This window comes from Rattus rattus, chromosome 15, assembly GCF_011064425.1.
Source record: "Rattus rattus isolate New Zealand chromosome 15, Rrattus_CSIRO_v1, whole genome shotgun sequence".
In the NCBI taxonomy this organism is placed as follows: Eukaryota; Metazoa; Chordata; class Mammalia; order Rodentia; family Muridae; genus Rattus; species Rattus rattus.
Window position 1 is genome coordinate 73,780,978 of NC_046168.1, and position 22,080 is coordinate 73,803,057.

At 44.2% G+C, this 22,080-nt stretch overlaps 1 protein-coding gene across 1 annotated transcript in view; it reads left to right on the forward strand.

Annotated features, from left to right (window-relative positions):
• The window catches only part of Fbn2 (fibrillin 2), a 207,062-nt gene that overhangs the window by 153,989 nt on the left and 30,993 nt on the right, over nt 1-22,080 (forward strand). The window contains 15 exon segments of the mRNA XM_032885839.1: nt 2,151-2,273; nt 3,161-3,283; nt 5,376-5,537; nt 6,248-6,316; nt 6,765-6,890; nt 7,907-8,032; nt 8,616-8,768; nt 11,437-11,505; nt 12,762-12,887; nt 13,060-13,185; nt 13,612-13,737; nt 15,936-16,052; nt 17,122-17,250; nt 17,663-17,782; nt 21,559-21,684. Of these exon segments, the coding sequence (XP_032741730.1) occupies nt 2,151-2,273; nt 3,161-3,283; nt 5,376-5,537; nt 6,248-6,316; nt 6,765-6,890; nt 7,907-8,032; nt 8,616-8,768; nt 11,437-11,505; nt 12,762-12,887; nt 13,060-13,185; nt 13,612-13,737; nt 15,936-16,052; nt 17,122-17,250; nt 17,663-17,782; nt 21,559-21,684 (1,821 nt within the window).

The following is a 22,080-nucleotide window of genomic DNA, read 5'->3' on the forward strand; positions in this document are numbered from 1 at the left end:
AAAAAATAAAAACATAAGTGACCCCCTTAGCTCCAACTTGGGCTCCTCCTTCTCTCCCGCCCCCCTTAAGTTAACAACAGGGCAAAGATGTTAAACTGAAACAGATCTGAGGCCGTTCCTCTATCACAGTGTGGAGGGAATGGCAGACGAATGCATCACCAGTATTAACCAAACGCAAACTGTACTGGGGAGGCCCAAAGCCAAGCCGAGCCCTGCCCCACCCCCAGAAGTGGGCCATAAGAGAAACCATTGCCTTAGATGCTGTGAGGATTACATCACCACCTGGCAGTGTGGATTGCCTCTGTGCATGTGGTAAATAGAGGACACGGGGAAGAAGGCGGTCTTTCCTCATTTGTTAGCAACACATTATGTATCTTTTGGATTTTTGGGTACTGATAGTATCGAGGCAGTGTTTTTTACGTACCCTACCCTTATACAGATGCCCCATTAGGAGAAATGGGATGCTTTCGATAAAGCTCATTGGAGAGCGAAGTGTGTGCTTGAAAAGAAGACCCCATCTCTCCACCCACGACTATCAACAGTTTTGTTGCAACCTTCATGAGGAATTCATTGCTCTCTCTCCTCAGATGACAACTTTCTTGTCCCAGCAAAGGACAAGATACACCTGAATATAAGCTGAACATAGAACACAACTTGAACAGCACCTTTTAAACTTAAGAGAGTGAGAACAAATCAGTGTAACGATTTTAAATGACCAGAAGACACTTTTAAATTTAAGATACAACTGTTTCAAAATAGCAATTTGAAATGGCCTGTCTATGGAGCTTGAAGAATGACCCAGCAAGTAAAGGTGCTTGCCCACAAGGCTAATGGCGTGAGGTCTGTCCATGGGACCCACCTGGTGAACAGAGAACTGATTTCCACAAGCTATGACATGCACACACATGTGCATGCACAACACACACATACATCTGCACAGACACTCTAAATAAATAATGTAATATTTAAAAATCATTTTAAAAAATCATTTCCTTAAAAAAGAATGACTTTTCTCATCTAGCCTAAAATGTCAGGGGTGGGCTGCCTCCTCTCAATTATTGGGCAGTTTACATATGAAACTCTCCACCCTCTTTTGAGTGTGAACACATTATTTCTACAGCTCATTGTCTCCTCCGTATTGTGCCTTTGTTTACACATGCATGTAAGAGCGATAACCTCATATGTATTGCCCTTGGGCTGCAGCCTCATGAAATAGCTTTATTAGCTGAATTTCTGGCTTTAGTAGAAATGGACATTTTGCATTTCTTGCTCTGATTACATGGATATGTGTGTTGTGGAGGAGGGTGGTGTGTGTGCCTGGGAGTGTGTGTGCCCATGGAGCCCAGAAGGGGGATTCGAACCTCTGAAGCCAGATTTACAGGTGGTTGTGAGCCACTCAGGGTGGCTGCTAGGAAGTGAACTCAGGTCCTCTGGAAGAGCAGTGCAGCCCTAACTGCTGAGCCACCTCTTCAGATCGTTAGCAGAGGTATTTTAATAAAATATGTAGAAATTTAAGGGTAGTGAACCGAACTGGGTTGTATCATGGCATAAGGAACAGTATTCTTCTCTAAGTGTTTATAAATGATTTTGTGGTAATAGGTCAGATTACAAAATAAAATAAAAACTTAAAAGTGTTAGACATTTCAGCAACATATTTAATATCTAGTGTTACTGAATTTCATATTTCGATTTGCCAGTTACAAAATGTGCACCCTCATTATGTAGAATCTTTTGTTGTTTTTGCTTTTTAAAGCTTCATTCACTTGACGGGTTTGCATTTAACTCTTGTACTTTGCTAATACTGCCTAAGCCGGTTCTTCCTATTTGAGTATGTCGTAATCTAGACAGTTACAATATTAAACATGCAGGTCTGGGGCGCAGCTCAGTGGGGAAGCGCTTGCACACGTGAGACTCTCTGTTAGGTCCCTAACACTGCAGAAGGGGAGAAAGCATGAGAAACCCATTGAGTCAAAATAGTTACCTGTTGTATATCTTTCTTATCCCATGGATAAGACATATTTACCATTTATACTATTTATCTGGGGTGGGGGGATAACAGAGAAAAATGTGACTGCTCATAAATATCTGAGAATTTAGGAAAATTCATTGTTACATATAAAAAACTTAAAATAATTTTTTTTTGTCTTCAGATATTGACGAATGCTCCTTCCAAAATATCTGCGTCTTCGGGACGTGCAACAATCTGCCTGGGATGTTTCACTGCATCTGTGACGATGGTTACGAACTGGACAGAACAGGAGGCAACTGCACAGGTAATGTCAGTGAGGACCTACTGTGTGCTCTCTGTGCTTGGCACTGGCATTCCACACTAAAGATAAGCTCCTCAAAGCTTTCTTGAGTCGTCTGCACCTTGGGCCATGCATGTTCCCGAAAGAAAAAAGTGCACCCTGGTACACTCACTCTCTACTCTGAAACTGTCTTGTGTTTAGAGAAGCAATTTCATTATTCAACACAAAAATAGTAATCTGTGTGTGTGTGTGTGTGTGTGTGTGTGAACTTTTACATCTATAGCATGTTTCTTTTTTTTTTTTAATTTACTGTAGACAACCTTGCAAATGAAAGCCATCACATGCCAAAATTGACTAGAACCATGGTGGGTGCCTCTCAGTGAGCTTCTATTGGGCTGAAGAGCGGCTCTGAACCCGCGGAGCTTCTCACTGGACTCTCCTCTCTTTTTTTAAGCACATAATTCTTCTTCCTCAGAATTGAAACTTTTGCTTATCACTTCTATAATAGGATATTAAATGACATTGTTTAAAATATCATAATTTTCTGAGTTCCAGGACTTTCTTCATAGTGAACCAGGACTATATAGTATAATACTGGTTTCTACCCCCTAATTTCTGCAAATGCACACACACACACACACACACACACACACACACACACAGTGCGGGGGGGACAGAGACAGAGAAACAGACAGAGACAGAGATGCACCATGCATGTATTCACCATGCACACAGAAAAGCCTTTCCATTAGACATCCTATTTTGAGTTTATGGCGAATCTTAATCGCCACTGAGCTGAGTCCTTCACAATCACCTTTAGTAACTTGGGAAAGTGGTCCACTCAGTTCCTTGGATTAGCGCTTTTTATATCAAAGTAAAGATGTTAACACAGGCATCTTAAATGTTCACAGATATTGACGAGTGCGCAGATCCCATAAACTGTGTCAATGGCCTATGCGTGAACACGCCTGGTCGCTATGAGTGTAACTGCCCGCCTGACTTTCAGCTGAACCCCACTGGCGTGGGCTGCGTTGGTAAGTGAAAGTTAAATGAAATGAATAGGAGCACATAAAGTTGAATATTTAAACTCTGTTGACAATGATCTATAATATGTATCTGTCATTTAAAGATATGTATGTATATGTATTTAAAGATAAACAGCCTGTTCCCTTAAGAAACACTCTAGATGATTCCAAGTAATTACAAAGGACAATTTTGAGTACAAAACCAAGAAAGGAGGTAGTAAATATTTACGTGAGTAATGACTAAGTCCTTACTAAAATAATCAATGATTTTTCTCAGTATAGAATTGTTCTTCTATAAACCCTATTTTAAAATTATTTTAAAACAATACAAAGGATCCACTGATTGCAGATAATAAAGGACAACAGTCTTTACTTCTGAAGAACTTATGAACCATAAGTTTCATATGCCAAAGATATTAACACACTGACTCTTTCACAGATGTGTGTAAGATTTGTGGTGATACAGAGTAAGAAACCAATTTAATAAACTGTGCAGACTTTTAAAGATGCAATCCAGGCTATCAGGAAGCTGAGGCAGGAGGATTGTACATTAGAGTCCAGCCTGTACTGCAGGGTATAATCTTATCTCCAAACAAGTAAGAATTATAAGCACTTGGACATCATACACAGTTTGTCCACAGAGCACATGCTTAGACACTAACTCTCAGACACATGACAGAAATGTCATTTATTGAAATTTTAAACGAACACATTAAAGATCGTTTTTATGAGAGCACATGCAAAAGCTGCTAGCAGGTCATTTGAATGGTCCAGCAGGAAAAGCAAAACAGGAGTGGAGAATGAAGATTTGAAAAGGGAAAAAAGAAAGGAAGGAATGTTGAATGAATTCAAACCCAACAGGGAAGGAACCAGGAGTTAACTCCGTTCTCTGTACCCAAGATTTGGCAACAGAAACAAATGAAGTCTAACAATGGGAAGCAGCCAGATGGCTGTGCTGCGTGTAGCCAGAAGTAAAAGGTACTTTGTGGACTCATAAAAGCTTTCAAAATACTCTGGTTAGGATGAGACCTCTTGGGGGTGGCCTGGCCCAAAACAGTTCTTCTGAAGAATTACTTTGGCTACAAAGGCAAAAACAGACTGGACTTGGGCCAGAGATGGAAACTGAGATATGAGTTAGGAAACCACTGCAATAATCTAGGTTTTAAAAGATGCTGATAACTGGAAATCAGGCTAAGGGGAAAAGGCAGCGGTGACGTCAGTTGCGAGATGCATCTTGACGATAGAGTTATCAAGCCTTATTATTACTGGTGTCACGGGGGAATGAGAGTAAAGGATTAGAAGTGAATGGCTGGACTGCTGAAAAAAGTGGAAAGTTCCATCGCTTGAAAACCCCTAAGACTGGTGAACAGAGGAAGGAGTATCCAGTTTGGTTGCTGGGCATGTTGACTTGGAAATAACTAATAAAGAAATAGGCAGAAAGGTTTAGAACTCAAAGAAAGGTGAGAGAATTTTGACCTTGAGGGCACAGATTTGGGGGCAGGGGAGCACCATCTAAAGCCAGCGTTCAAGGTGGTAACTATAAATAGAGAAAAGCAGTCTTCAGAGAGATGTAGTTTGGCAAACTCTGAACAATCTGCAAATGTCGCAGTGATGATTAAAGTAAAACCAGCGGAGGATGCAGGTGAAAGGTCAGACTGAGATTGTTACTATGTTACAGACTTGGTCTCTGAGACCCGTCTCTACTTCTTCACAAACTCATGAAGCAGATCAATAACCCCCCAGTTTCTCTTCTCTTCGCCCTACTTGAAATGTCCAGAGGGCCCCCAAAGAAGAACTGCCTCGCTGTCTTGTTTAGAGCACGAATATATGGACATCTGTCTGTGTTTTCTAGTGACTGCTGCTTGTTACCGTCTCTTATGGCTGACTATGATCATGCGAGGTTTAAAAGCCAAAGTTTATATCGAGAGATTGCACTGTGCTAGCAGTTAGGATGCGCCTTCCCAAAAAAAAAAAAAAAAAAAAAAAGGATGCGCCTTCCCTGTCAGCGTGCAGAACCTTGAACTTTGTCCTTTGCATGTCTTTGTGAGGATTTCTCCCCACAGTGGGGACCACTTTAAGCTCTTCTGTTGCTCCTCTGCAGACAACCGCGTGGGCAACTGTTACCTGAAGTTTGGTCCTCGAGGAGATGGGAGTCTGTCCTGCAACACAGAGGTCGGCGTGGGCGTCAGTCGCTCCTCCTGCTGCTGCTCCCTGGGGAAGGCCTGGGGAAACCCCTGTGAGACGTGCCCTCCTGTAAACAGCAGTAAGTATGGCAGGAAGAGGAAGGAAACTTCTGTTCCGGGATCTAGAAACAAGTTGCTATTGTATTCCCGGACTGTGGGCCGTGGGAGGGGTGGCCTTGGACTGTTGTCAATGCTTATGCTGAAATCAGCCAAGAGTGTTTTCTAGAAAAGGAATTCGTTTCTGTCCTTCCTATTTTTTTCCGTTATGTTTTTCTTATTTTTTTTTTTAAAAAAGAATCTTAACCACAATCCAATCTGAATGGCCATAATACCGATTATGCGTGGTATCGCAGATGAAGGCTGTTCCCAGTCCTTCTTGGAGGTTGTTAGTTCAGGTTCATAAGTGGAGTGTATCCTGAAGTCAGTCACAGAGCACTTTAAAAGAAACCATGTGTTCCGACATGTACAGAACCCAGACCTTTGTACCACAGACTCCTGGCACTTTTTTTTTATTTACTTGCCAAAATATTTGTGATATGAATTATCTAAAGGGAAATGCTTTTTTAGTAAAAAACAAACTAAACAGACAAATGGCTTTTTTTATCCTACTGCCTGTCATTGAAGTAATGCTATTTTGGAATAAAAGGTGATATACATTATCGAAAATGCGTTTAAAGGGACACAAAGAAAAAGACAGACACCCCTGAGGCTGTGTGATTTGAGCTTGGTAGTGATTGTCTCAACCGCCTGGATCCCGGAATCAAACCTCTTGTTTTCCATTGTTTTGCAGCTGAGTACTATACGCTGTGTCCTGGTGGGGAAGGCTTTAGGCCGAACCCCATCACGATCATCTTAGAAGGTAAGCTCGTCGCCAGATGCCATGTAGACTTAAATAAGCAACAGCCTAGTTAAAGGGACCTGGGAGGAAAGCTAGCGGGAAGCTATGCCAGAAGGATCCGTGTGCCCAACTGCAGGTAGGCAGCCTGTCACACACATGCTAAGCAAGAGTTTTACCAAGAAGTAGCCATCCATTCCGGCATCTGGTGTTCAGTTGCTGTGCAGAGAAAACCTTGTTACATTGTCCCCAGCAAATTACCCACAGCTTGCTTTGATTACTCTCCTCAGAAAACAGCAGGCCTGCAACAAAGGCAAGAAAATCACAGTCGGAATAAACCCAGCACCGAAGGGCATTCATTCCTTTAGGTGCACAGATGCCTGTGGTCCACACAGGATGTCACGTTTGAAAGCTGCGATATTGACTCTTTGGTCATAGATTTTTATCGTTGATGGACTGTCTCCTCTTGTAGACATTGACGAATGTCAGGAGTTACCAGGGCTCTGCCAGGGTGGAAACTGTATCAACACTTTCGGGAGCTTCCAGTGTGAGTGTCCACAAGGTTACTACCTCAGTGAAGAAACCCGCATCTGTGAAGGTGAGGAAGCCTGGGCTGCCCCCTACCACAGTGTCTCCCCTCCTGGTCCTGCAGCCTTCAGGAGGGATCTGTTGAGACTGTTAATAGCTTTTCTTTTTTTCTTCTGGAGCAATGGCGTTCATTTGTACAGTGATAAATCCAATTTGTGGCTCATTTGTAATGATTTACTGAAATTTTTTTCTGAGTAAAATGACTGATGAAAATAGGATTATAATATGAAGGTAGTGGATGCTGACAATAATTTTAAGTAGCAACAGGTAAACTTAAATGTGAATGTAAGTTAATATTTGTCGCTAATTTCTAAATGTTGGATATAATATAAAGAAGTTGGAATGTTGTACAGATTCTTTCCCCACCCCCCAACCCTTGTCACATGCCAGTTATAATTTTATTTTTAGGTGACTGTTGTTCCCTCAAATTCCAGCTGGCACCAGTGTAGCATCAGTGTTTGTGTGGGATGAGAGGCTGCCTGGAAAGCTGAACCTTAAAAATGTTCATTGTTGCTCCCATTACAGCCTTTAGTTTTGAACTTGTTAGTCAAATGCATCTGAAAGAAAAGTGATTTAGTAAGGGAAAGACCCAGTAGCTACCCTGCAGCAAGAACCTGTGAGAGGCTTCTAGTTTGAAAGGAGGATCTCGTAGCCTGCATTCAGTTTAAAGTTGCTGTTAAAATTTAATTCAAATGGCATAGGGATGGGGGGGAGGGGCAGACTTCAAAGAAATTCCTCTTGGAGAATGTGGATTTCCACAAATGTCTACAGGCATGAGGCAAATTTGTAATTCATTTGCCTCTTTGGTCTGTTTTTGTAATCCATAGTATTTTTAGGGTTAGGAGCTTTTTATCTTTATCTTAAATGTGTGGCATGTAAACGTAAGCACATCGTTTGGGGTATTTTTTTTTTATTTCTGAATCTTATAAACGTGAAATTAGGGAGTCACCTGTAATCTGTTTAGTAAGCTACCCTGTATAAATCCGCAGAGCCGTCTTAGCTCACAGACATTCTTGCCTGTTGTAGATATTGATGAGTGCTTCGCCCATCCCGGCGTGTGTGGACCTGGAACCTGCTACAACACTCTGGGGAATTACACTTGCATTTGCCCACCGGAGTACATGCAAGTCAACGGAGGACACAACTGCATGGGTCAGTAGCCCTCGCTGGGATTAACGGCCTGAGTCCAGGTTGCTGGCTTTGCACCTGTGTCACTTCCTTCTCAGAAATGCTGGTCCAGAAAGTTTGGAAACTAAGTCTTTATGAGTGAGGAAGCATTTCAGAGTCCTGTGAACTGCTGCCCTGTAAATCTGAGGTTTAAGAAAAAAACAAAACAAAACAAAACGAAACAAAACAAAAGCATCAAGCTTTAAAGAGTTACAGATCTCAGACAATTCTGATTCTCTGTGTTTGTGAAAATGCATCTGTGTAGATGAGGGGGCATTTAAATGTCAACAGTTACCTCCTTTTCCAATCCAATTAATGAATGAATATCTTTTACAATTAAGTGGATGTTTTAGTAGAGAAGGAAATATGTGACAAAACGTTGTCACCTGTGAAAAATGATCCGTAAAATGCCTTGCCTAAAAGCAGAAGATGTCCCATCTGAAAACAAGGAGCCTAATAGATGTTTTCCAGAATTGTATCACTTAGGAAAGCTGGCTGAGAACAAGTTGGTTAACTGCCCGCGGCCCCCTGCTCTGGCCGCCTTCCTGACCGATGTCTCTCCTTGTAGACATGAGGAAAAGCTTTTGCTACAGAAGCTACAACGGGACCACTTGTGAAAACGAGTTGCCTTTTAATGTGACAAAGAGGATGTGCTGCTGCACGTACAACGTCGGCAAGGCCTGGAACAAACCTTGTGAGCCATGCCCTACACCGGGGACAGGTAAGCGAGCACACAGCAAGCGCTCTGCTGAAGGGATCCATCAGTGACACAATGTAACAGTGGGTGCATACTGCAGCCAGAGGTGCTCTCAGTCCCAGAGAGACCCAAAAGGCTTGATTTCCCAAATGACACAACGCACTTTGAGAGCCAAACAGTAACTCCCAAGACATGTCCCATAATGTCCAAATCTTGAAAAGAGACATCATTGTTAAGAGTTTATAACCTTGACCTATTTACAATCATTATCAAACAAGACTGGCCATACATACATACATACATACATACATACATACATACATACATACAAATAAAATGAATTTATTGAGAAACTACTGTTTGTCACAGTGTTAAACATGGAAGGTATAATATTTTGGCAAAGTAACTTAAAAGCTACCAACTTCACAATAGCAGTTGTTTCAATTAAATCTTGAAACATGTTAAAGACCTATTTTTTAATGAAACTTTGTTTGAAATATATAAAAATATTTCATGAAAAAGCTGCATACACCATCCCTTGAATGTGTTCCTTGTGCAGTTTTCCCCACAACACAGAAGGAACCTTTACATGACTACATTTTAAAATTAATTTATTATTGTATGTGCATGGGTGTTTTCCTTCATGTATTTCTGTGCCTGGTGCCTGCAGAGGCCAGAAGGGGGCATCTAGAGTTACAGACGGCTGTGATCTGCCCTGTGGGTGCTGAGAGCTGAAGGCAGAAGGACAGACAGTGCCCTTTACCACTAAGACCTGTCTCCAGCCCTGCAATGGGGGACTTTTCACTACCACAAAATCCACTGAAAGAAAAAGTGAGCCATCATGAAAGACAAGAATAGCAACCGCATACCTTTGAACTCCTCCTTTTTAGACCTTACATGGCCCAGAGAATGGTAATTTCTCATAGCTACAGACGCCTGAGGCTGAACGGAGGGGACAGATGAGAGGCTGATTGTGCAGGTGTCACCAAGAACTGACATGCATACACTCGAGCACTTCAGTTACGAGGAGGCTAGAATGAGGAGAGACGTGTGGACAACTTTAGTGAAATACCTGATGGGCCCTTCTCGGAGATGACAAATTTATTTTGGCTCACGGTTTCTGAAAGTCACAACCCATCATGCGAGCAAAAGCCAAGCAAAGCAGTTGGATCCAGAGTAACAAGTTTAGAGCATGAGCTTGTGCCAGGGTGTGGACCAGGAGGCAGGGGACAAAGGCAGGAGCCAGAAGCAGGCGTGACCCCTAAAGACAGGCCCTCCTGGCTGACTTCCACCCAGCGTGCCCAACCTCTGAGTGCTCCACAGCCCTAAGATGGCAGCTTTGACATAAAGCCAGAGGCCAAGCGTTCATAGAGCGAGTCGGGCAGGGGCACTTAGATCCACACTGAGGCAGCTTTGACAGATGTGTTTAGCCTTCCCTCGCCCATCTGTGCTCCGTAAGAGGGAGTGGGGGCATCCTTACCCTTCGTGATTGCAGAGCTCCAAAAGTCAAAGTCCAGGATTACTGGTTTGGAAAAATAAATGCCCTTTTCCTCTCAGTGAAAGGAAATGAAGGGCTTAGGCTTGGGAGACTGGTCTGTATGTACATCAAAGCCCTGACACTCGTGTAACCCAAGCAGGGGATTTACTCCTCCTGATGACTCTTCTGGGAGATGAGGTCATCAACAGCCGTGGGGCTATTCCATGTGTGAGCCACGCTGTCTGATGAGCTGAGGGGATGGATGGATGGATGGATGGATGGATGGATGGCAAGATAGATAGATAAATGAATGGATGGCTAGAATAGGTGGGTGTAGGTGGGTGGATGGATGGATAGATAGATAGATAGATAGATAGATAGATAGATAGATAAACACAGACTGACCTGAAAGCGGCCAGTCTGTTAGAAATCATTGAATTGAGCAACTCTCCTATTGAAGGCATTAAGAGTCACAGTCCATACCCATTTTTACCACTATAGTCTGTGGAGTTATACATACATGTGTCTTAACAGTCATCGAAAACAGTTTGCTCCAAGTCACTGTCCCTTTAAGTTTCTGTTGATTTGGTGAATTATAGGTAAGATTAACCCTTATGGTCTTTATTTCTTTTCATGACAAATTGTTTCTTTTTTTCTCAAATTTCACATTCCAGCAGTAGGCATTGTTTGGAAAAAAACTAAAAGACAAAAATCTTGCCTCATTTGTGGGTCATCTCTGGCCTGTGTCTCCACTGCAAAACCTTTTCCACACATCTGAGCCTTGTGCAATCACAGCCTTTTTAAATTCATGGTTTATCAATAATTGTATGTCACATACATAACTTGTATATTGTATAAATTGTATGTGGGTTCCAGGGCTCCCCTGCATGTTGTCAGGCTTGCCCAACAAGAGTTTCTACCCCTGAGCCATCTCAGCAGCCCAGACTGAGCCCATCGTTAAAGCCTTTTTATCATAAGGGGAAAAAGAGTTTAATTGCTGAAGAAGTTTTGCCTTTTTAAATATATTGCTAGCCTTCTGTTACCAGGTCAATAAAGAGGTATTGATAGAGAGTGCCCAGACCATCCCTTCACAGAAGCAGGCACTGTTATCAAATGCACATGATTACAATTTAAGACTGGCTGTAAATAATATAACAGTGTTCTTGTTGATAAAAATAATGGCATAAATATATTTTAAATGTGTCTGTTCCACAGCTGACTTTAAAACTATATGTGGAAATATTCCCGGATTCACCTTTGACATTCACACAGGAAAAGCTGTTGGTGAGTTTGTCCCGGCTGTGTTTGGGAATGTTCATATCTACATATTCATATATATCATATTTTGTACTCTCATGTCTCAATGCAACAGTACCACAAGAATCAAATGATCTGGATTCCAGGCCAACATGATTAGTGAATAAAAGGAGAAACATGCTTTGGTACACTGACCAAGTGTCAATAAAATTATTATATTCTATTAGCACAGCCTAGCAATTGAATTATTACTTGGCAATTCAAAAATTCGATGGATACCATGCAAAAATGTGAATTTCCCTCGTCCTGCATATTGTTTTACATGGTTAAATAATCTACCTCATTTTGGGTGTGGGAGGGGTGATATGCCTCATGTGTACTGTGTGGTTACATATGTATGTGTGTACCAGTATTTATTGAAAGCCAGAGGCTGGCATCCGATGTCTTCCCTCATCTGTCTCCACTCTTTTCTGAAGCAGGGTCTCTCACGGACTCCTCTGGTCCCTTATTCAGCTAGGCAAGCTGGCTGGCAGCTCAGGGATCTGCCTCTCTCACCCTCCCCTCTCAGGCCTGGGATTACAGATAAATGCCAGTGTGTCCAACTTCTGTGTGGAAGCTAGGGATCCGAAGTCGGGTCCTTAGGCTGATGTGGCAAGCGCAAACACATGGAACCACCTCTCCAGCCCCTCCAGCCTTATTTTAACTGCTAGTTACTCTCTTCAAAAGTAAATCTTAAGGCTTTGGTATATTTTTATGCCATCCCCTTCATGTGATCTCATTATGAACTTACAGAATGACTTTTCAGACACATTGCTTCCTTCTGAACGCACTTCAACTGCTAACTCTATTTTTTTTCCTTCGTAGTTTAAGCAATGTGATTTTAAGTCTCTATGAAGCAATAGACTTGAGCATGTGTTTAACAAAATACATCAACTTAAGGAAACATAGCTTTATCAGAGGAAGGGCAGCTATTTGGATGACCTGACATAACTTGTGGTTGGGGCTCAAATTTCCCCAACCAAGACAAGAGGGTTACCTTATGACCCCTTAAGATCTCTTGCTGTGTTTTACCAACCCCCTTCACTGTTCCAAAGCTCTTGAGGGAACCTAACTGCTCTGCAGTCTCTAGTTCTTCAGAAGCCACAAGACCATTCATGCCAGTTTGTATTTGACCGGAACAGAGAGCATGTATTTTCATTTCAGGCTACACACGCGTAGCGTTGTTTCGAGGTAAGGACATTGAGCAGAAACACATGTATTTTACCAAATCCATTCAATTTCAGACATTGACGAGTGTAAAGAGATTCCGGGCATCTGTGCAAACGGCGTGTGCATTAACCAGATCGGCAGTTTCCGCTGTGAATGCCCGACAGGCTTCAGTTACAACGACCTGCTCTTGGTCTGTGAAGGTAAACTGAGGAATTTATGTCCATCCTCCAAAGACTTTGCTATTTATAAGTGGCTTTTAGGTGGGCTTCCGGCTTTGGGCCACCTCCTCTGTCAAGTTTAAGAGCTGAGGACATGAATGTGACCCCAAAGCCATAGCGAGCGGCTGTTTACCTGGACCTGTGGCTCTTGCAGACATCGACGAGTGCAGCAATGGCGACAACCTGTGCCAACGCAACGCAGACTGCATCAACAGCCCAGGCAGCTACCGCTGCGAGTGTGCGGCCGGCTTCAAGCTCTCCCCCAACGGGGCCTGTGTAGGTAAGCACGAGGCTGGCAGTCACCAGCCACAGCAACCCGCGGGTCCACAACACACTTTCAGGACGACTTTAGAAAGACCGTCTAACTCAGTCTATCCGTCAGGCTGGAACGCTCCCACCATAACCTTCAGATCAGTTTGCTGAGAAAAGAGGTTGCTTTGGTGGATTTCTCTGGTATAAAACAGAATCCTTGAGGTCCCAGTCAACCTACAAAAATTGCATGACTAAAAGGGGGCAGGGGGTTGGGTACTTGAAAGGCTTGCTTACTTTGAGTCAGCTATTGTTCTGGTTCATTCTCAGCCTGTCTATAATAATTAATAGCAGGTTAGAGAAACGCATCTGTGCAAAACGAAGGAATCTTAATAAAACTCAGATATGTATAACATGTGGCCTTTCTTTCTTTCCTCTTTTTTCTTTGCCATTTTAGATCGCAATGAATGTTTGGAGATTCCTAATGTTTGCAGTCATGGGCTGTGTGTTGATTTGCAAGGAAGTTACCAGTGCATCTGCAACAACGGCTTCAAGGCGTCTCAAGACCAGACCATGTGCATGGGTAAGACGGGCGTTCTCTTCCAGGAGTGACGTGAGGGTGGGACTTAAGGACAGATGCTGGCAGTGTCACATGACCTCAGCAACTATCTCTGCCATGCTAAAGAGTTTAGGGCTTCGATGTGAAACTGGCAAGCAGAGACTACCATAGTAGGTTCTTCTGTGCAGAGACTACCATAGTAGGTTCTTCTGTGCAGAGACTACCATAGTAGGTTCTTCTGTGCAGAGACTACCATAGTAGGTTCTTCAGTGTAACGATTCTCGGCATTTTGCTCCAGAAGTTCACACGGGATGATGTGCACTCAGACACACTTGGAGCTAGGTGAAAGCCACCCACAGGGCACATTTCAGAGTGCAAAGGTAGTAAGGGTGACACATAAACATGTGTGCAAATGCGCATCCCTTTTAGACAGACTATAGCTTAGGCTTTAACGGCATCAATTTGAGCTTGAACTCTTGCAGAAGGGAATATAACCAGAGTCTTTAACTCCATTCCCTACAGCCAACATAATGGCTAGACAATGAATGAGAGTGAGGGTTTCCAAAGGCTCATGGGGAAGATGCCCTGAAGCTGGGATCGCCAGAATGTCCTAACTCTCTTGTCAGCAAGGGCCTGGGCCTCTGCCAGAGTTCCTCTCTAGGCTTCAGATTTGAAGGAGGAAAACTAAATCTAAAACTTGGTTACTCAGGTGTAGCAAGCTCTCTGTGTGGAAACGCAGGGGCTGTGCACCCAATCTTTGGGGCTTCTAGATGCTTGATAAGTGAATGCTAAAGCCAGGTTTCAGTGGTGTGGAATCGTTCCCTTCACGGAGTATCTGTGCAATGAGGAGCATGTGGGGAAAGCCTCAGTTTACCCACCGGTCCCTGAGTGCACCTTCCCACCAAGGGCTGCCCCAGAATGACAGAGGAAAACCTCTAGCTGGTACTTATGTGAAGGATATCGAAACTTCCGGTCCCCTGTGCATGCACATTGTGGGAATGCTTGCTTTCAGGAGACACAGGGGTCTCCTTCCATACTCTTCCAGAAAACATAGTCCGTGCCCACCCCAAATCTGTGATATTTATGACTCAGAAATTCATATGGGAAAAATCTGCCCCAATGTTCACCGTTCTTCCATGAGAAAAGTCAGATCCTCAGTTCTCCCAGGCACAGCTCTCCTCCTAGGGAGCAGTGTCTGTACCTTGTATGGTGGCTCTGCAAGCTGGCCCCCAGCACAAAGGTCTTAAAGGGACTCTAGCCAGTCCAAGCATGACAACCTTGGCTCTGGCAGGCCTTGTCCTTCCTGATTCCCTCTGCCTTGCTGAAAAACCATTAGATTGCATTCATAGAGCTGGCCACCAAGCTCTGCTCCCTTATTTGGCCACTTCCTCTGCTGGAGACTGACTACCAAGGTCTAGCTTTCTAAGTATCAAAGTTGAGCAATCAGATCGCCCCCTTGGGCTGCCCTAATTAACATTCCCAATCAGAGTAAATCACCTGCACCCTAACACAGGCTTCCCCTTTACCTTCATAAACCGCCATCTGCCATCTGCCTACGGACCACGTCTGTCTCCTCTCTATCCAGAGGCAGTCCTTTGTCCCCGTCCTGGACCCTTGTCCCCCTCCCTCACTTCCTCCCCCTTCTCCCTCGTCCTCTATCTCCTACCTTTGTCTCCTATTCCCTGGCCTTTGTCCCTCTGGGGCATAGAAATCTCCTTTGTGCTGAGGTTTGGGGTTACCTGAGCTGAAACAAATCCTTTCCGGCCTCTGTCTCCTGTCTAGGATAACCTTGCTAACTGTTCGTCCCAGGATTTTTGGAAAGCTTATGACTAAAGTCTTAACAAACTCCTATTTGGATTTCACTATTTCATCAAAGGGGCTAAAGTCTTCCCTATGAAATTAAGATAAATTCTTTAGCAAGTGTTAATGATGCTTTAATACTTGACAAGCAAGCCTGTTCTCTGCAACACTCTGCCGGGGACATTCCTCTCCCCCATTGTTGCTGAGAATTGTACAGACCAATAAGTAGTTACACTGCTCTCTGCTTTCTGTTCTGTAAGTTGTGAGTTCGATTTGTCTCCCCTTTGCATGTTCTCGTTTTTATCGAATAAGCGTGGGTCCCTAGCACCGCCTGAGGAGAATGTAAACAATAAGTAGTGGGGGCAAGAAAACGTTAAGGGCGAATGGCCAGTTCTAGGTAAACATTGAGTTCTTCTTGGTAGATGTTGATGAGTGTGAGAGGCACCCCTGTGGAAACGGGACTTGTAAGAACACTGTCGGGTCCTACAACTGTCTGTGCTACCCTGGCTTCGAGCTCACCCACAACAATGACTGCCTGGGTAAGTATTTCCCTCAGGTCATCCTCGGCCCTCCCGATCCCTACAGAATGTGCAGAAATAAAAAAGAAAACCAAGAGCAGGGCTGACATTTGCTGTTAAACTTGCACACGTGCCAGAAAACAGGCCAAGCCACTGTGAGCCCTCCATTTGCCTACAGCCATTGGTTGCCCTCAGTAATCTCGAGGCCGGGTACTGTTTTCCAGCCCTTTCACAGTCTGTCGGGGCAAAAGGTCGCTGCGACGCCTGTACGTGGATCAAGACTGATTATAGCTTAGGCCCTCTGTCCCCTCTTGGTGAGACAGAGAGGGACCCTTTCATTCCCATGTTACTTCGCATGTTATATGACTTTATTCCTAATCTACACTTGAGCCCTGGCAGATTTCTACATACACATGTGTCTGTGTCTTAAAATTTCCTTACCCCATTAGCTTCGAAAGCCTGTATGCCTTTCCCCACCAAAGAAGAGAGAGAGAGAGAGAGAGAGAGAGAGAGAGAGAGAGAGAGAGAGAGAGGTGCACAGGAAATGGGTTTTGAGATGAGCCCTCAAACAGCACCTGTGCTTGGTACAGGATTTCAGCTTTTGCCTCACAATCTCACAATGACATACAAATGTGACTGATGCTGGAGAGGTCACCCCAAGGAGGTGGAGTAAATATAAGAGAAAGGGTAACACCACTCCATTCCCTTTATCGTTTTGCATAGGATCCTTATGTACAGATAATGGGTCTGGAAATTAACTCAGTTGGGTTACATTCCACAGTCCATTCTCCTCCACTAAAAGAAATTCTTTCCAACTGGGAGGAAAAAAAATGGAAAGATTCACCTTAAACCTGTAAACCTTTGCCTGTTTATAAATGTCTAAATCATAGCTCATGTCCTTGGAAAACAAGGAGGCCCTCGTGTTCCTGCTGGGATTCTGTCCTTAGAGCATGCGCTCTCTTTCCTGTTGTTAGAGCGCAGTGTAGACCCTTTGTACACGTGGGCCAACAAGCGGGTCCCTAAGCTTCGGCTGGTGAGACAGTAGAATGCAGACGACCCCCCTGAAGCGCTCACTCCTCTCTGCTTACAGACATAGATGAGTGCAGCTCGTTCTTTGGCCAGGTGTGCAGAAATGGGCGGTGCTTCAATGAAATCGGCTCCTTCAAGTGTCTGTGCAACGAGGGCTACGAACTTACTCCGGACGGCAAGAACTGTATCGGTAAGGAGCTGAGGTGGCTTGCCCTGATGAGACGGTGTGAACCCCACGGGCATGCTCAGCTCATCCATACTGTCTTGTCACACATCGCATCACAGGACTGCCACGACCGGTGTCGGGGTATTACTGCCAGTCGGGAGTACACCACAGGGAGGGTTTTTATTGGGGGCAGTGCTTGAGGCTATGTCTCAATAAATGTACTGGAAGAAACAAATCCTAAGGACTGACAGCAGCCTTCCTCCCAAGAACCACCTACGATATCAGAGGAGTGGCAAGGTGTCTTTCTTTCCTTGGTGACCCAGCAGATCAGAGGGCCCAAGTGGTCTGTTACTGTCTGTCATCCAGCAGACAGATGTCTGCAATGTCTGTCTCCTGTCTGGGTTACATTTTATTTTTGTCTTCTTTCTCTCTGAAGATACTAATGAGTGTGTCGCACTCCCTGGCTCCTGCTCCCCTGGGACCTGTCAGAATTTGGAGGGATCCTTCAGGTGCATCTGTCCCCCCGGATATGAAGTGAAAAGCGAAAATTGCATTGGTGAGGCTCGGGCCCATCCTGAGGTCGTGAGGTGTGCAGGAGGAGAGGGCTTAGTAAGGCTCTGCGGAAACATCAACCCCAGCCTCTGTGCACAGGCTGGCCTCGGGGGTTAAACACACAGCCACAGCGGCCTGCATCAGCCAGGGCTGGGTTGGCAGCTTAGGGGCGTGGGCTTGTTTCCATCAACAGAAGTCTTACTGCTGGTCAAGGGATGTCCATTCTACTCTGGAGCTGGGTTCTAAATGTCAGGAAAGACTGTCCACTAAATTTTAAAAATGTCTACAATGTAATGTTGAACACGCGATTTAAAAATAGCTATAAAGGTGCGCCCAGGCTCCCGATAATGTGAAGCATGATGGTTCAGTGAGAGACCGTGGTTCCCCTGACGTATCCTGCATTACTTACACAAGGTTAGAAAATATCAACCCCGTTGTCAGAGCCGATGTCTTCTCCTGAGGCTGGCAGCACAGAACCCTGCTCAGCCTCGGAATGGGGACCCGGAATGGAGACCCGGAATGGGGCCTCGGAATGGGGACTCGAAAGGCAGACGCGATGGGGCACCCTGTTGTTGCAGCATGATTGACAGTCGAAGCAGCAGCATCTAAATGAGGCTTTGCTAGCAGGAAAGGATCTCAGAGGTTGCCTTGTCTCTGAGGCGTTCGTTCTACCTCCCTTGACAAGACCCTCAAGATAAACAGCTCTGATGTTCATATCCGAGGCAGTTACAAAGTGAGAAGGGCTGTGGACTTCACAGAACCGAACTATATTTCAGACCAAGTGATTAGGTACTATGGGTATCCCTAGTCATCCCGGTCAGTACATAAGGTTTATTATAAGATTCGATCTTATTTTACTAGTCAAAGTAATAAAAACATGGTCAAATGGTCAAATCAGCTCGGTAAAAAGTTTCTTGAAAGTTTAAGATTATCTCTGCCATTCTGTTAAATTTTGTTTGGGTGCTAGGAAAGAGGAATTTTTTATTTGTGCATGTGTATACACAGATGATTTTACAGCAAAGTAACAAAAAAATTCCATAGTCCATCAATCCCTTTCTCTAAAACTAGCAGTATTAACCACAATAGTGTGTGTGTGCGTGTGTGTGCATGGGTATAGTACATGTGCATAAAGAGTGATGCATGTGGGAGATTCGTATGTGTGTGTGTGTGTGTGTGTGTGTGTGTGTGTGTGTGTGTAGTATACTGTATAAGTCTGTATGCATGTGGTGTGGTATGTGTGTGGAATGTATTTGTGTATTGCAAATATATGTGTATTTGTGTATGTGGTAGGTGTGTGTATGTATATGTGTATAGTATATGGTATGTATTTACATAGTGTACATGAAAATGTGAATGGTGTGTATATTTGTGTGTAGTTCATGTTTGATGATGTGTGTGTGCATGTGTGTGATGTGTGTGTGTGTTGTGATATCTCTGTGGTATATGGGGGGATGCATATGTGATGTGTATGTATGTTGTGGAATGTTTGTATATGGTATGTATTGAGTATATGTATGTAGTATATGTATGCATGTGATAAATATATGTGTTTGTATGTGTGTGTATGTGTGGTAGAGAGGACATATGTGTGTATTGTATGTATGTTGTATGTGTCTGGCTTTGGGAGGTATATGTGTGTAGGTTATGTGTGTACACAATGGGAAGTATGGACTTGTGTATAGTATATTTGTGTTATATATGTGTGTAGTGTGTATGTATGTGTACTGGTGTATGTATATGCATACATATGTACAGGAGCTATTGCTCTTAATCCCTTGACATGGTCTCTCACTGAACCTAGAGTGAGGCTGGCAGGAAGCTAACCCTGGTGACTCTCCTGTGTCTACTTAGTGCTGGGGCTACCGGCCCACGTGACCAGCCCCAGCCTTTACAGTACATTCTGGGGATTTAAACATGGGTCCCCATGTTTGCCCAATGAGTGTCTCTACCCGGTGAGCCATCCGTTTTGGTTTCACGTTCACTTTTGGTTCTTCACTGTGTTCACGGCCCATCCTTGTATGGGGCGCTCACCACTGCTGCACAGACGCTCATGGTATGGGGATAGAAATGTTTATTTTGTGCACCCCAGCATCACAAGTACCTCTGTCTCATTGAAAGCAGCCACATCTATGATTCAATTTCACCCACATTGCCTTTCTTTAACTAAACCTTGCTCATTGGACAACTATTCTCTTCCTATGAAAAGTTCACTTCCAGTTAAATTACTTTAGCCTATGCTCATTTTATTCCAACTAGTGTTTCCTGTACCTGTTTTGCTCAGATGAGATTCTCATGGCATGGTCCAGCTCAGATGCAAACACATACATACCTGTGTGCACACATGCACATACACGTACACATACACATACATAGCTAGCTGCGTGTACACAGACAGACAGACAGACACAAATACATAGCTAGCTGTGTGCACACACACTCACACACACACACACACACACACACACACACACACATACACACACGCACATCTACATCCCTCAGACATGGCGGTGAGAATGTGGCCGCTCTCCGACACTTAACAGTGGGCATACAGAGTGCGGGCTCCACTTTTACAGAGCCTCCCACCTAACTGGAGAGACATAGTTTGAGTGAACGTGTTTGAAAAGCCATCCTTATAATATAGCACGGCGAGCCCTGAGCTGGAGCTGTGTCCAGGATGCAAAAACACATTAGAAAACGGAGGCAGATGTGACGTGGTGTGTCTCAGCCACCAGCCACCAAGGGCAGCGGTCACCCAGAGTCACTCCTAGGTGTCTGACAAAGATAAAAAGGAAGCAGTAGAGATGCTAGGGAAGCGGATACCCCAAGCGTAGAAAGGCTGAACGTGGTTCTGTAAGGTGGCCATCGCAAGGGACAGCGTTAGCTTTAAGGAGGGATGTGATGTGACTTGCTCATTAAGCCTTTAGAGAATTAAATGGAAAACGCGCCAGACATCACAGGAGGAGCAGAGGGTACAGCATGAGCCAGACACGACACAGCCTTGGGATCCCATTCTTGACACTGTAGCATTTAGTCTCTTGAATAAAATAACCCACTAAATAAGCATCACGCACATGCACACACACGCACACACACACAGACACACACACTCGGGGCAAGAGAGATGAAGAGACAGACAGACACACAGACTGAAAACCAATGGCAAAGATTCCTTAAAGTGTCATTCTGGGTGTTGAGGAATGGTAGTCTTGTGGTCTGGTTCCACTGACCGGGACCATGCAGAACAGCGAGTTGTGTGTTCTGAAGGGTATCTTTGGTGGACAGAGAACAGAGAGAAGATTCACATGCTGGTGACGAGATGCTCAGTACCTGGATGGCGCCTCAAGCTGTCTGTGTAGAAGGCACTGGGAAGTATAGAACAGGCAGCTACACACGTGTGCACAGGCACCAAAGGCCGGAGGGATCCCCAGTTGGGTTTCCAAAGAGGTGTTCGGGAGGGCATCCATGGGTAAAAGCTGTTTGAGCATCCCGAGTCTGTGAGGCATGAAGGTCGGACATGCCAGAGAGACAGTGAAGTCCCCACCCACCTGGAGGTGTTCACGGGAAGCTCTGGCATGTGATTGGCTGAAACAGGGCATGGTCTTTCACTTTTAAAGCAGCAATTTGCCTTAAAAGGATAAACTCACCATGTGCATAGTGTCGTCTCTACTCCATTAGTAAATATCCTTTAGTTAATGACTGTGGCAAGTAGACTGGGCAAGTAGATTATTTTCAACTATAGAAAAAAAGATTGATTAACAAACTCTCACTGTTCTGCAGATATAAATGAATGTGACGAGGACCCCAACATTTGCCTCTTTGGTTCCTGCACCAACACCCCAGGGGGCTTCCAATGCATCTGTCCCCCCGGCTTTGTCTTGTCTGACAACGGACGGAGATGCTTCGGTAAGCGGTAGACTGAATTCCTCCGTCATGATCTCCCTTCATTGTGCTAGGGCTTTATTATGACAAAATGCGCTCTACTCATAATTCACCATCCTCAACTGCAACCCAGACTTCTCAGGAGCGCCTCAAATGGACAGCCTGTACACTCTGTTAGCAGCATTAATACATACCCTCTGACTTTATGCTAAAAGGAAAATCATCTCGCTGTACTGTTTTGTTATGTTGCTGGCATGAGTTGTAATTTATCAGTACATGGGTTGCCTCAGGCATAGTTTAATTTACTGAAAGTTAAATCCATTGTTTTTATGCAGCTTTAATGGGACAGTGAAAGGCAAAGACTGTGGGAATATGTTCCCGGCCGAGACTGGTTTTACAAATCCCTAAACACATCATAAA